This window comes from Plectropomus leopardus, chromosome 24, assembly GCF_026936395.1.
Source record: "Plectropomus leopardus strain MGB_pleo_1.0 chromosome 24, ASM2693639v1, whole genome shotgun sequence".
Lineage (NCBI taxonomy): Eukaryota > Metazoa > Chordata > Actinopteri > Perciformes > Serranidae > Plectropomus > Plectropomus leopardus.
Window position 1 is genome coordinate 10532033 of NC_142199.1, and position 14199 is coordinate 10546231.

General features: G+C 40.2%; 1 protein-coding gene across 3 annotated transcripts in view; it reads left to right on the plus strand.

Moving 5' to 3' along the window:
- Positions 1–14199, plus strand: part of pard3ba (par-3 family cell polarity regulator beta a) — a 200630-nt gene that overhangs the window by 84295 nt on the left and 102136 nt on the right. For all 3 annotated transcript variants that reach the window (XM_088074335.1, XM_042513093.2, XM_088074336.1), the window contains 4 exons: positions 1333–1494; positions 2511–2591; positions 11115–11238; positions 12994–13141. In XM_088074335.1, the coding sequence (XP_087930461.1) occupies positions 1333–1494; positions 2511–2591; positions 11115–11238; positions 12994–13141 (515 nt within the window). The remainder of the gene's footprint in view (positions 1–1332; positions 1495–2510; positions 2592–11114; positions 11239–12993; positions 13142–14199) is intronic.

Consider the following 14199-nt stretch of genomic DNA (forward strand, 5'->3'; position numbering starts at 1 on the left):
TTAATGGTGCCGTGTTAATGAGATGGGGTCAAAGGGCAGTAGTGACCACAATGACCAATCAGGACTCCACACACTCAAAGAGAACCTTCAGTGTCAAAGTGTCCTCATCTTTATTGTCCTTTATTTAAAATGTTGCCCTCTGCATGGCTTTCCTCATTTGATCCCCCCCTTCTTCCACTCTTGCTCACTCGTCCGCTCTTCCCCCCTTCCTCCCTTTCTCCCTCCAGGGTACTATTCTGTGTTGCCTCTCTATGAGAGGCTGCTATTTAAAACACTTAGAAGTGATTTAGTGCCCACGGAGGCTATTCCATTAGCTGCTCTATGTATTTATCATGGCTCTCCCGCTCTCAGTAGATTGCTAACTCTACAATTTTCTTGCCTTTCACCTCCTTCCATTTTCTACTCCACTCTTGCTCCCTCTGTCTTTCTATCTCTCTCTCTCTCTCTCTCACACACACACACACACACACACACACACACACACACATGCACACACATACCTCTTCCAATTTTTCTTCTCTCTTAAAACTTCATTGGTGACCAGTGTTGTGTGTCTTATCTTATGTTAGACTTGCGCTCCATCCCACCCTAGCATTTTAGTATCATTTATTTTTTATGAGATATTAGCATAGGTGACATGAGCGAATAGTTCCAAATAAAAGTGCCTCTAATGCCTGTTATTGCTGCATTTCCTGTGTGACTAGTTTAGACAAAATGAAGAGTGAAATGCAGCCTTTGTTTCAAAGTCTTTGTCAGTTTGATACTTCACCCTGTAACATCAAGTGAATGTTTTCTGATAATTTACTTTATACTAATTAGGTAAGTAGAACTGAGATGCTGATAACCTGTTGGTCTCTGAACAGGATGGCTGGTAGCTGCTCATTGTATTTATTTGTTTGACTCTCTGCCGTCTACCATTTTTTTTCTTTCACCTTTTACAATTTTTTAATCTCACATATTTCACACTTCAGACCTCCTGTTTCTCTTCTCTCTTAAAACTTTTATCAGTGACCAGTCTTGTATGTCTTATTTTATGTAAGATTTGTGCTCTGTGCTCCTAATTCTTTCCCACTCTTACATTTTAGTATAATTTATGTCTTAGTAGACATTAGCATAAGTGTCATGAAAAAGTAAAAAGTACTGAAAACGCCTCTAATATTTCCTGTGCAACTAGTTTAGATAAAATGAAATAAAATGCAACCTTTATTTTGAAAATCTCTCATCACGTTAATAATAACAACAACATCAGCTGCATGTTTTACTGCTAATTCACCTCATACTAATTAGGTAAGCAGAACTGAAGTGCTGAAATGCCAAATCCTCTCCCAACAGGACGGCCGGTTGAACGTGAATGACCAGATGATCGCAGTAAATGGTGAGTCGCTGCTCGGACGCTCCAACCACGCTGCCATGGAGACGCTGAGACGCTCCATGTCGTCCGAGGGAAATGCCAGGGGCACCATCCAGCTCGTAGTGCTCCGAGCACCAAGACAGGTAAAGTTTTATCTCACTTTAATGGAATTTTGAGTGGTGTATTGCACGCAGGTAAAGCTTTGTGGGTGTAAAAGTGCGTTTTACAACATGTTTTACATTTCAGCATCGCTGGAGTAGAAATCAGACTGTTGCTGTTTGGAAGAGAATGACATTTTGAGGTCATGAAAGTGCTCAAGCTTGATGTTGGAAAGTCACACATGAGTGGGCGATAAGATCTAAATTCAGACCTATAAATGTTGTTATATTTCTGTATAACTACAATCTGTATTCCTGTCATTTACTTCCTGTCAGCTCAGTCCTTTTGAATCTTTGGTGGATGTGGGGCAACATGTTAGAATTTCAATACTCCCAGAGTTTGGTTAGATGAATTTGGTTACATGAAACATATAGGGATCCTTATGCATTATGCAATTCTCTGCACAGCCTGATATGTTCAAAGGTTATTCATCAGTAACTAACAGACTTTTGACAACAGAATCAATGACACACATCATTCACATGCGATTCATTTCTCTCTGTATTATGATCACTTGAGACTCAGTAAAGATGTGCTGCTGCAGTGATTCCCAACTGGTGGGTCATGGTTCCAAAGGTGGGTTGCAGGTCCATACTGAATGGACGACAAATGACTCGTGACCATGTCAAGTTTGTGGAAAACATCTTTTATTTTGAAATACAGTGAATTTGCATCCTAGAGCTTTTATTTTGAAGTGTGGTTACCTACTTAAGAGAGAGAGGTTGTTTTTTTTTTTTTTTCCAAGAATAGTAACAGGTCTGGGCTAAGCCCCCAATTTCCTCAAATCCCAGAAATTGCTCTTTATTCTTTCAATATGTTTTATTTAATGCCTTTTTAAGCCCGGTGTTATTTACAGTTTGTGAAGAAAATATTGAATATGTGGTAATTTCTCATGTCTACTGTGCAGACTGGAAGCAGCTAACCCACATGCGTGTCAGCAGTATGACAGAGACCTTAGCATCAGTTTCCTTTTCCTTCAAATTATTCTTTTCCTCTACAGATGAGCAGTGCCAACCCTGCACCAAACCCTACTACGAATGCCACCCATCAACCCAACAACCACATGGTCTCCAGCAATCAGGTACGAGCGAGTGACGCCTGCAGCCAGCAGCAGCCGCCTCCGCCTCAACGCTCCTCCTCCCTCCTCCCCACGCTGAGGAGGAGAGCGACAGAGCCGCTGCCTCATAGCCACAGGCAGCGTTACACACAGAGGCCAGGGGAGACGCACACTAGATACACCTATAGTTATAATCAAAGGGAGAGGCGTAGTGGTTACACATTCGGCTTCACACAAAGAGATACTGAGTACAGTGATGATGAAGGGGGGTACATGCAAAAAGATTTATACAGACCTGCTACAAGGTACCAGTTTGGGTTTGTGCCTCACAGTCAGACACTGAGCAGCTTCAACAGACCCACAGACAGGAACTTAAACAGGGAAAGCTATGGATATGCACACAGCCGAACGTTCGTGCCCGACAACATACACGATCACACGCTCATTGACGCTCAAGGCAACAGACAAAAATCCAGGCACACACGCAGCCGCACCCTGGACGCCATTCACACACAAGACAGCTCTCAGAGTAACACTTACACTGAGAACATCAGAGCAATGGCGGGTCAGATGTACGGAGACCCGCCGCCCACTCACAGCAGGATACCCACCCGAGGTACCAACAGAAACACATCTGCAGACAGATACATAGATGCACACTCGCACAACGACACGCACAACCGGGCTCTCACCAGACAGCACCACCTCCAGCTCTGATTGTGTGTGTGCATGTGTGTGTGTGACTGAGGTGCAAGTTATATTTAATGTTGAGCTCTTGCAGGTGGTTCAAAGAGCACATTTGTAATCAGGAAATTAAAAAACGGGGATAAACCAAAAGTAAAACCCTGAATTAAAGTTCCGGTGTGTAAGATTTAGGTGAGGATTACAGATTACAACCAGCAGACACTTTAAATTTCTCCATTGTTCATTGTTCAGGAGGTTTTTTACCAGGAGCCAAATTATCCACAGAGGTCATCTAGAGATGGGTGTTTAACCAGGTGTTAAACCAGCCCTGGAGCCCAATTATTGAAGACCATAGTACTGATGAGCTCTGAGGTTAACAATTCTGGTGTCTGTATTGAAGAAAGAAAATATATTTCTTGTTTATTGAGGTTACCTAAATCATGTGCAGTTTTTATCTTGGCAAATCCATTTCTAATTTGCAATTAGATAGAGATTTCCTCTAGTGCCCCATCCACCTCAGGTATGTTATTGTTTAAGATCGTGATTGTTTAAAACACTGCTATTGCAGAATGTTAGTTTACATACTGTACTTACATACATGGTAAAAAAAAAAGCAATATTAAGTCTGTTGGACAATTTTTCTTTAAACCCTTCCAAAATGACTGATAAGAGTACCTTTAAAGTACTGTATCAATAAGCTTTATTGGTAAGAGTAGTAGTACTGTTAAAATCTTAAACATACCGTCCTCTTCAAAACTAAAACCAAAACCCAGCACCTGCTACTGTGTGCTCAGCTTTTTTCTTTCAAACGTAAGATCTAGACTTTGAGGAGGTTTTTACCGGAAGCTTAATTATCCAGAGGTCTCTTCAACAAACAGACCAGGTGATTAAAACTGGTAAAAACACAGTATAATGCAGTTTCATAATAAAAAAAAACTGTAGACAGTAGACAAGGACTGACACCCTTTGTTGACATAAACATCTTGTTCTCAGGTAGCAGAACCACAATGATACTTATTTTCATGTGATTATACACTAAAGAGAACATGCATCTCACACACTGGATCTTTACAATAAATTTAAAAGTCATTTCTGCACTTAGTTTAAACAGTTTAAATATCTGTACAGTTATGAATAATTCCTATCATGTTATATTTTGATTAATATTATGAAAAAAAATCCCCCTCTTCTGCACCAAATCCTTAATGTGTAAAGTTGCACAGTTAATTTTTACCGATTGATGGTGTGGAACAAATTAATCTCACTGAAAGCTTTTCCTTTGGCCAACGCCACTAACTGTCACAACTTTTCAGCTTTAAAATATTACCCAATGCAATTCTAATTTCTTCACCGTGCACACTCTCCTTCCTGCCACATCAGGCTTAAACCACTAAATTTAGCTACTTTCTCACACTTTGTCTACACACTATAAAGTCTTAATCTGCTCCTTCCTGTTTTGTCTCTTTGTATAAAGTTTTCCTTTTTAATTTCCATATTTTTTTGAGGCAATGTACTCCTGCTTTTCTGTCTGACCTGCTTGTTTCTCCTCTGTTAAATAAAGCTAATCTGAAGCCTCCTGCATGCCTGTCTGTTTGTTTCACTGCTGGGTTTTCACTCTCCTTTGCGCCTCTGCCTGTTTATTAAATGACTTTCGGCTCCCTGTTTCCTCTGTTTTTGCCTCTTTTCTTTTCTGCCTTTTCTCCCTCCTTTGCCACTCACTCCAAGCAGAAATCAGATTTCACGAAAGTTAAAATTCCCACTAAAAAACTTTAAGCAACATCACATGATTCGTTCTTTGGAGCTACACACACCACAAATTGACCAAGAGTCACACATTCACAGCCATATATATAATGAGCATATTTCAGGAAAAGCTAATGAAAAGGGAGAATCAGTATTCATGATCGCTCCCGACTGTGAACACACTCCTTTCAAATGTGATAAATGTGTTAAAAATCAAACTGCATGCAGTGTGTTAACCTTTGATTATTTTTACCACTTTCTCTTGTGTGTGTTGAAGTGAGTAAAAAAAGGAACACTTTGTCTTAATCCCCCCCCCCCCAAAAAAAAAAAAAAAAAATGAGTCTTCACTTTGCGGTGGCAGTTTCTTTAATCCCTGGTGGGAAACGTGCGAGGAACATTAGAATCAATCAAGAGAAGTTGTGTTCAACTAATGCTTGAAAAGCAGCACAAATGGCAACTTGATGAAGGCATCAAGCTTGACAGACGGTGAAAAATAGCATTTTTTAGTTGAGTCAGTCTATTCAGCTCCACATTGACCCATGACGGATCATTTCAGAAGCTTATAAAGATGCTCCACAGTAGTCAAAGCAGATGATAATGTGTGTAAGAGAGGGAGGCTTGGCGGGTTGACTGCCATTGACCTGCTCTTTGTGGCGTTTCCATCTCATCTGCACCACACTGCTATCAGTGTGTGTGTTTTGGTTATCCAAGCCTGCAGATAAATGCTATCAAATCCAGTTCAAAGTTCAGTATATATCTGAATAGTCTCAGCACAGCCAGTCTGGTGGCACCGAGGGGCAACGTGATAAAACAAACGCTCCCTAAAGCAAATCTCCCTGAGCCCCTCAGTGTCCCTCCTGTCTCTCACTGTCTCTGTCTGCAGCCTGCTTTCCATTAAGACCGGCTGATATGACCTTTAATCCCAACCGCCGTTAAATAACCTTTTTTTAATCTCTATTAAAGAGGTTATTTTAAAAACATCAATGCATTACGTATTATTATACATTATTATTACAGATTATCTCTTGTCTCAGCGTTTCTCAGTTATTGACAATGACAGTATAAATATATTTAGGTCAATAAGAAATCATGTTGGCATGCTCACATTTGCATTAAAAGTGTCAAGGAAAATAATTGCTGCTCCCATGCATACTCTCTTGTAGGAGATGCGGACACAAGTCACTTGACTCGTGTCACAACTTTCATGACTTTAGACTTAAATTGACAAGATCAATAAAGACTAACCACATCTTAAACACCACAAATAGATTTTCAGAGCTGGACTGTTTATTAGGAGCAGAACGTCTGGCGCATTGAGGGCGAAACTTAACCACTTATTCTGCTGGGTTTAAACTTTGCTTTTACTCACAAACATCTGCAAACAGCCCCCCTCTCATCCGTTGATGTGATCTGATTAGCTGTGAATGGACCAAGGGATCAGTTATCAAACAACTGCTGCAGAGGAAAAAGCTCCGTCTGCTGCTCTGCAGAACACACGTGTGTGAAGAGTGCATTATGACTTGTTTAGGACCCAAAAAGTGTAGGCTGCAGGATTTGACATGGACTTGAATGGAGACTTGTCAGTCTTGATTTAAGACTTGAATTGGGACCTGAGTACAAAGGCTCGAGACTGGTAAGTTAGCAGTATATCAATACGATATTGATAACCTGATATGGGACGAGATATCATCTTAAATTTTGGATATCATGAAATCCTAAGTGTTGTCTTTTCCTGGTTTCAAAGGCTGCATTACAGTAAAGTGATTTCATTTTCTGAACTTATCAGACTGCTCTATTGTTAGTCATTATATACACATTACTACTAATTATTTAACAAAATTCTCATTGTGTAATTATTTTGTGAAAGCATCCACAGTCAACCCCACAATATCATTGCAACATAGATATAGAGGTATGTGTGAAAAACCCCCCCAATATATTTAAAATGGGAGAGCTTAACATTTGGCCACCATTAGCTCACACCGAACAGTATGAGCAGCTTACCTCATTATCAGCCAGCTCTTTAAAGAACATTTCCTTTATTTCTGATAGATTTGATTTTCTTTTCACATGCCAAAAGCCTTTTTATTTGCTTCCACGTGTGTGAAGGAAAGCCACAGGTTTTTATTTATTTTTTGGCAAAAATTTAAAACATTTTCACAGACTTTGCTGGGAAATTAGATGGTAACAGCTTGTGTGTTTTTGTCTTTTTCTTTTCCTCCTTTTCTCACTCCTGATTTTTGACTGCCGCGGTAACATCGCTTATGACACATAAATGACGTGCTAAACCAAACTATTACCACTTTGTGACTCAGTTTATCATGTAAACAACATTTATTTTGTATTATTTATTCTTTCAGTCAGGTTAGTGCAGTTTATTTATAAATAAATAAATAAAATATATAATAACTAAATAAATTATAAATAATAACACAGTTTTCTGTGTTCTCTCTTGCCCTCCATCTCCAGGCGTGTGATATGTGGATGGGGTGGGTGACACAGTGGGGTGAGGCAGAACTAAGCCTCTCAGAAGCCTATTGTATGCAGCTGTAGGTTGACGCTGGCTGGATAGATGGACCCCCCTCCTGTTTACTTATTGTTGTGGGATTAAGATATCTGACTGCCTGTCTGCCAGGCTGCTTCAAAAGCCTCAGGCGAGCCGTTAGTTTGTGGATGGACGGATGAATATGATTTATGTTCATTGGCACGTGCAGAAGAGCTGTCACGACTTTGTGTGCAAATGCATCGGCACACATATATGAGCTCAAAGTGATTGACAGCTATGATCTGGTAACATATTAACATGTATGGTAGGTACTAATGATACTCCAGGGACTCAGTGACATTGTGCACACACCCTAGCCAACGCTTTGATATGACAAAGATACTGGAACACCTTTCATTATTCTAAGAATTATTTTTTATGCTTAAATAAGTGTATAGGTGTGTGCTTGTGTGTGTGTGTGTGTGTGTGTGTGTGTGTGTGTGTGTGTGTGTGTGACAGCTGCAGCTCCCATGTCTTTGACCAGAAAAAGGCTTCTTTCATCCCTCACCAGCACCGATTCCCACCAGAACTTCAAGTCCCTATCTCCATCTGAGGGGTGGGGTGTGTGTGGGGGTCCTTTGTAGTTTTGGGCTGTTCGATAACATGCCTGTCAGTTCTCCGCGGATTGTCTTAATTACTGTGTTTCCATTTGTGCACATGAAGGGAGTCGCCATTCTTTGTGCAGTTACACATCGCTGAAGCTGCTGTTCAAAAGGACTGCCAAAGGCGATCAATATATAGATCTATATATACATATACATACATACATACACATATATACATATAAATGTATGCTTCTTGTGATGATTTTGTCCTTGTAATCCACATTCCATAACAAGATATTTTCCTCTTTTTTTTTGATTAAGGAGTAAAAACACTTGGCTGCTAAACGTTGAGTGAGGGGTCACATTCTTGCTGTATTTTACAGCGAAAAGGGAAACTTGTGTATTCTTCAACCTGGACTGTTTTATACCAAAGTTTTTAAAGTGACTAAATGAGTACAACAATTTTTGAAATTGTTGCAGTATTGAGCAAGAGTGCTGCACCCAGGCAGCTTCGAAATATGCTGCAATGTAGCCACTCGGGGCAATGGTAGAACAAAATAAAAAATAAAATGATATAAAAATATATTGAAAAAATAATAAAAATAAGTTATCGTTTCTCCCTCTGTATCTTGTTAGAAAAACTAATTTTCAGGTCATTTTCTTGTCAAGGTTTTCCTAATTTTTTGCAGTTTGTCGGACATCTCTGACTAAGTTGCTTTGAAACCATGTTTTCAAAAGAAATCAAAACAAATTTGTTCAGGTGTCAAAGGTTTAAATGTTTGTAAAAAAAGGTGTCCAACACAGCACAAGAAAATTGCCCTGAAATCGCCAAAGCAACTAGACTTTATTTAAATAAACAATGATTTTAACATGTATAGAGCCAGCGTATTTTCACATCTAACTGGGTGAATTAAGGGTTTATTCCAACCCAGCCAGAGTTGGTGATTGCTGGAAAAGTGGAAAGACAAATCAAGACAACTTTTGTGGGTTGTGTTTTGTTTCTGTCGACTGTGTCTGAAGTTTGTTTCACAATAATAAACATACGATCTCACTCTTTAACATAAGGTCTTTCTCTGTAGGGATCCTTTACCAATGTTGTAAGAGACTTAGAATACCAATCTGAGCCTGTTAGTGGCAAAAACAAACACTTTTATTAGACGTACATTTAGGCCAAATGTCCTTTGTGGTAACATATCAGCTGGCTGCAGCAATCTCTCTCAATACTGGACCAATTCAAAAAATGTTCATCCCATAAGTCACTTAAAGACAAAACAATGGGAAGATAGGATGCGAGTTGAAAAATACTGCAGGTACCCTTCTAGTCAGACACAGTACACTTCCTCCTGCCACTCCTAACAGAATAATTTTCAGGTACCGTGCTATATGTCTCACTTGTGAGAACACTCTCCAGCTAAATGTCTTGCTGCCATTAAGCAAATGGATTTTTTTTAATCTGAAAAGATGACAAATTTCTTTCCCAATTATGATCGACTTGACTACTCTGTGATATTTTGTTCATCACCCACGCTACACGTCTATGCGAAACCCTCAGAGGATTGTTCTAAATCTGCTCCTGTTTCCTCAAAGCTTTGTTCCGACATCACCATCTGAGGTGAATCATAATTGATTGGCTGTGAGATGTGACTACTATAAAATTAATGTAAAAATCCTCCTTTTTTACAGAGTGACTGTATGTTGGACTAAACTGCAATTGCTCTTTGCTTTCATCAGATGTTAATCTACTTGTAATATTAATGCCGAGTAGATCCAGGATAAAGAATGAAAGTCTTTGATCGTGACTTATATAGTTCTGTAGATTAGAGAGTTTTTATGCCGAGGCCAGAGGCATTATGTGTTTGGGTTGTCTGTCCGTCCATTCTTAAGAACATCTAGAGGGAATTACTTCAGATTTAGCACAAACATCCACTTGAACTTAATACTGAGTTGATTAGATTTTGGTGGTCAAACGTCACTGTGTCTCATTCTCATTAAAGTGATATCTCATGAACACCTTGCAGGAATTTCTTCAAATTTGGCACATACGTTTCTTTGGACTCAGTGATGAAATGTTTAGATTTTGGTGGTCAAATGTCAGGGTCATGGTGACCTTGCATTCATCTAATTCTTGTGAAAGCGATATCTCAAGAACACCTTTGTCATTTTTTTTCTTTCAAATTTGACACAGACATTCACTTTGACTCAGTGACAAGCTGATTAGAATTTCATGGTCAAAGGTCAAGGTCAGTGTGACCTTGCATCTGTCCCATTGTCATGAATGCAAATATCTGAAGAAGGCCTTCAGAGAGTGTCCTCAAATTTGGCACAAACATCCACTTGGACTCAAGAATGAACTGATTAAAATCTATCGGCCGAGGGTCAAAGGTCAACTGTGACATCATAAGGTTTTGCAAAAACACTTCTAAGGTTTTACTCAGTGTCTTAACTCAGGGACAGACGGGGAGACATTTGGTCAGATACTAAACTGGTGACACTAATCTCGGGTGCCCACATTGAAACTGTGCTGATTGTTTAGATCTTCTGTGTGGAAAGCATCCATGATTTCACAGACAACGATGTAAACTCTAAGTGCAATTTGACTTGTGCATGGAGGCATACAACTGCTTGATGGGAATTCTTGTTTGTAAAAAGCCAAGGACTAGAAACAAAGGTGTAACAGCAACCATATACGCACCAAATTTTAAGAACATGTCAAATGGAAATCAAACATTTGATAATAGGATTGGATTAACACAGATTTGATTCTCCAGCTGCTTCTAGCTGATATTTTGTGTGCCAAAACACAGTTTGTATTCTGCACACACCAGCAGTGGACAACATTGGCTGATATGCAATACACAAAAAGAATAAAACAAGACGTTAATCCTACCGGGTAACAAAAGACTTTAATCTTCTGATATGTGAGGCAACAACATCAATTTTTCATGAACGGCCACTTTGGCTTGAATTTGGTCCATATTTTGCATATGAGCCATTAATAACCATCATCTCTCTTCGTGTTTTTGTTGACAGGAGCCATGGGGCCATATTGCATATCAGGGGCCCTCAGGACCTTCCAGACCCCCGACAGAGCCCACCATGAACGGCGCAAGTCACACTCCAATGATGACCAACAATTATGGCAACTCTGCAAGTGGTGAGCACACAGCCAAACACTCAACGAATCACACTGCACACAGTATTTGTCCATTTGAAGTGTCAGATAGTCAACATTAGGCTTTGAGTGTTTGTGTGCTCCTGTTATCTGCAACTGTGTGTGTACACACAGTATGTTTGTCAGCCTATGTGTGTGTGCTTGCATCCATGTGTGTTTGCCATAGCAGCACAGCATGACACCCATCCCGGGTTCCTGACATTGCTGTGTGCAGCAGCCACCCTGAGCATCTTTATAGCAGCACTACGGAATTGTCACATCTTCTCTGAGCTCTTTCTTTATATCTCTGTTCACTCTCGCCCCTGCATATTTATAGCAGGAGAAAAGGAAGTCATTAACTATGTTTTTCCGAACGCTACGCTTGCTTTTCATGTGCTAAAGATCTGACCTTGGAATCATTACGCTGATGAAACGGCTTCTAAGTGGGCCGGATTTGCATACAGGGTATTGTGCAGCGTGCGTGCTGTGGTGTAAAAAAAAAAAAAAAAAGACTAACAAACTGTTTTAAATTCATTCTTTATCTCTCTCCCTCGTCTCCCCCTCCCTCACCCCCTGGGATGCAGGGAACCGGAGATGCTTTTCTCCATCAGCTCTCCATCAGACTGAAGCGGCAGTACAGTTACAGTCATTTTGTACGGGGGGGGGTGGAGGGGGTGCCAACACAAAGGCTTTACAGTGAGGGAATGATATGGGATGGAAGTGAGAATGAGGCATTTGCATGAAAATGATTATTTTGCTTGTTTGTGTTATAGTTTTGTTTGAATGTGCACTGTGTGTGTTTTTTATATACACTGTTATACCCCTTTCCCACCAAAATAAGTGCATGCAAGCATGCCTTTTAAATGCAAGTAAACCTGCTAAAAATAGGCTATAGACTCCTTTTTTATTGCCAGTGGAGCAGAGCTGTGTACATGCCATTGCAGCAGATGAGTATTCCTTTTGTGTGTGTGTGGGGTTTTGTTTTGGTGTGACTGTGCGACGCTATGATTGAACTGGAGAACAGGTTAATAGACAACAGGAGCATGTATCAACTGATTTACAAACCTCTCTTTCACAATGTTACTCCAAGGTAAAAAGTCCTTTTGGGCCCAACAGCATCACAATACAGATCTGGAAGTTTGAGCACACTGTTTGGCCATTATGAAAATTTGCCTCAAACCTGATGCACACACTGGGAGCCTTGGTATAACCCTTTATTTTAGGTAGAACCCTCTGAAGGGGTTCCATAGTAGGGACCAAAAAGGGTTCCACCCTGGGAAGAGGCTGATGAACCCCATAAGCTTCACGTTAGCACCTTTATTTCTAAGCGTGTAGAGCTTATGCTTTCTAAATGTCTGACCTTGCACAGCCTTTGTGCTGATAGTACAGATCCTCAAATGAAGGACACACTGTTTTTTTTTTTTGTTTGTTTTTTTAAATTTTTTTTTATATGTCTTATGTCCGCATTTAAATACCCCTCTGTGTGTAGCTGATTAACAAGTTTTTAAAAAGAGTACACACACTTTAATTATTTATTCAGCTTTTATTGCCTCAGGACTGATATTGGAGCTAGTCCAGTTTAGTTAAAAACTAAAACAGTAACCCAAAAAGTGAAATGCTGCTGAAAATGTATTAAAATCACCGAAAAAAATTAAATTAAACCTCTTGTCTGTTTTTCTTTGATTCCACACTGATAAACAAAACCAGTGGTGTTATTTTTTTTTTTTTACCTGTTGAATTGTTATTTTTTCTCCTCAGCTCTGTATCCTGCTGCAACCACCAACGGCAACTACGGTCACTACGGCAACAACGACGAGATGTTTGAGGAAGGCTTCCCCCCGCCACCCTCTCCTGGCGCTGTGGAGGAAATGAATAGAGACTTACCACTAACTCCCCCACACCAAAGGTACCCCCCCACCAACACAACACACACACACACACGCAGGCACGCACACACACACACACGCAGGCACGCACACACACACACACACACACACACACACACACACACACACACACACACACACACAAATAATCTCCAGTATATTGCAGCATTAGCACTCTATTAAACTCCACACAGGGCCACAGTTATTATATTCTAATGGCACACTTAATATGGGCCACAGTTATGAGATAAAGAAGAGCCATTACACTAAATATTACAAGGCTCATATGCATTATTTAGACTATACAGTCTAATTGCAATAGCCTATTTGCATTATGCATAAGTAATTATGTTGATAGCATAATAGAGTAAATTCTGTAGTAGTGTGAAGTCTTACAAAGAGCTATGATACTTGTGCTGCTTGTCTGCTGTACAGCCTGCTGCAACACTGACAGCAGCCGCACTCTGAAATCCACATAAAAGAAAGGGCGTCGCGTGTTTTACAACATTCTGCCAACAGTTGTCTGAATTAGTATGTTTGAAAATCTGTGTGTGTACAGTATCTCATGTGGTCAGAGTCAGAGTCTGGCATCAATAGACTTGTTTCGCTGTAAGTTTAATAAAGACAGTACGTGCTATTGTTTCACTGAAACGTGCCATCTGGAGTCGAGGAAATCGAATGATCTGCTGTGTCTGTGTGTGGATTGTTAATCTCAATTACGCCTTCTTGTTTGGGTGATGTAACCGACAAGTCACTGAAAGATTTTTGCTCTCCAGAGGGGCGTACCACGAAGAGTCCAGGCGTTAGTAACATTACAGCCCAGCAAGTTTTCACGAGGCGTTTTTTCTCATGAACAGTTTTCCTTCCACACGTCGCACACAATTGGAGATTGCGTCAGAAGCGTTCTCACCTACTGGAGATATTCTGTTAGGTTCAGGCGTGGGGTGGGACCTGGTTAGAGTGTGCAGGAAGCAGGAAATACATGGATTAAACCGTGAACACATAGCTGGTGCTTAATTCGGTCATAAACTACAGTCTCTTGCTGTTCCTTTAATTTGTCTGATGATTTAAGGCTGTG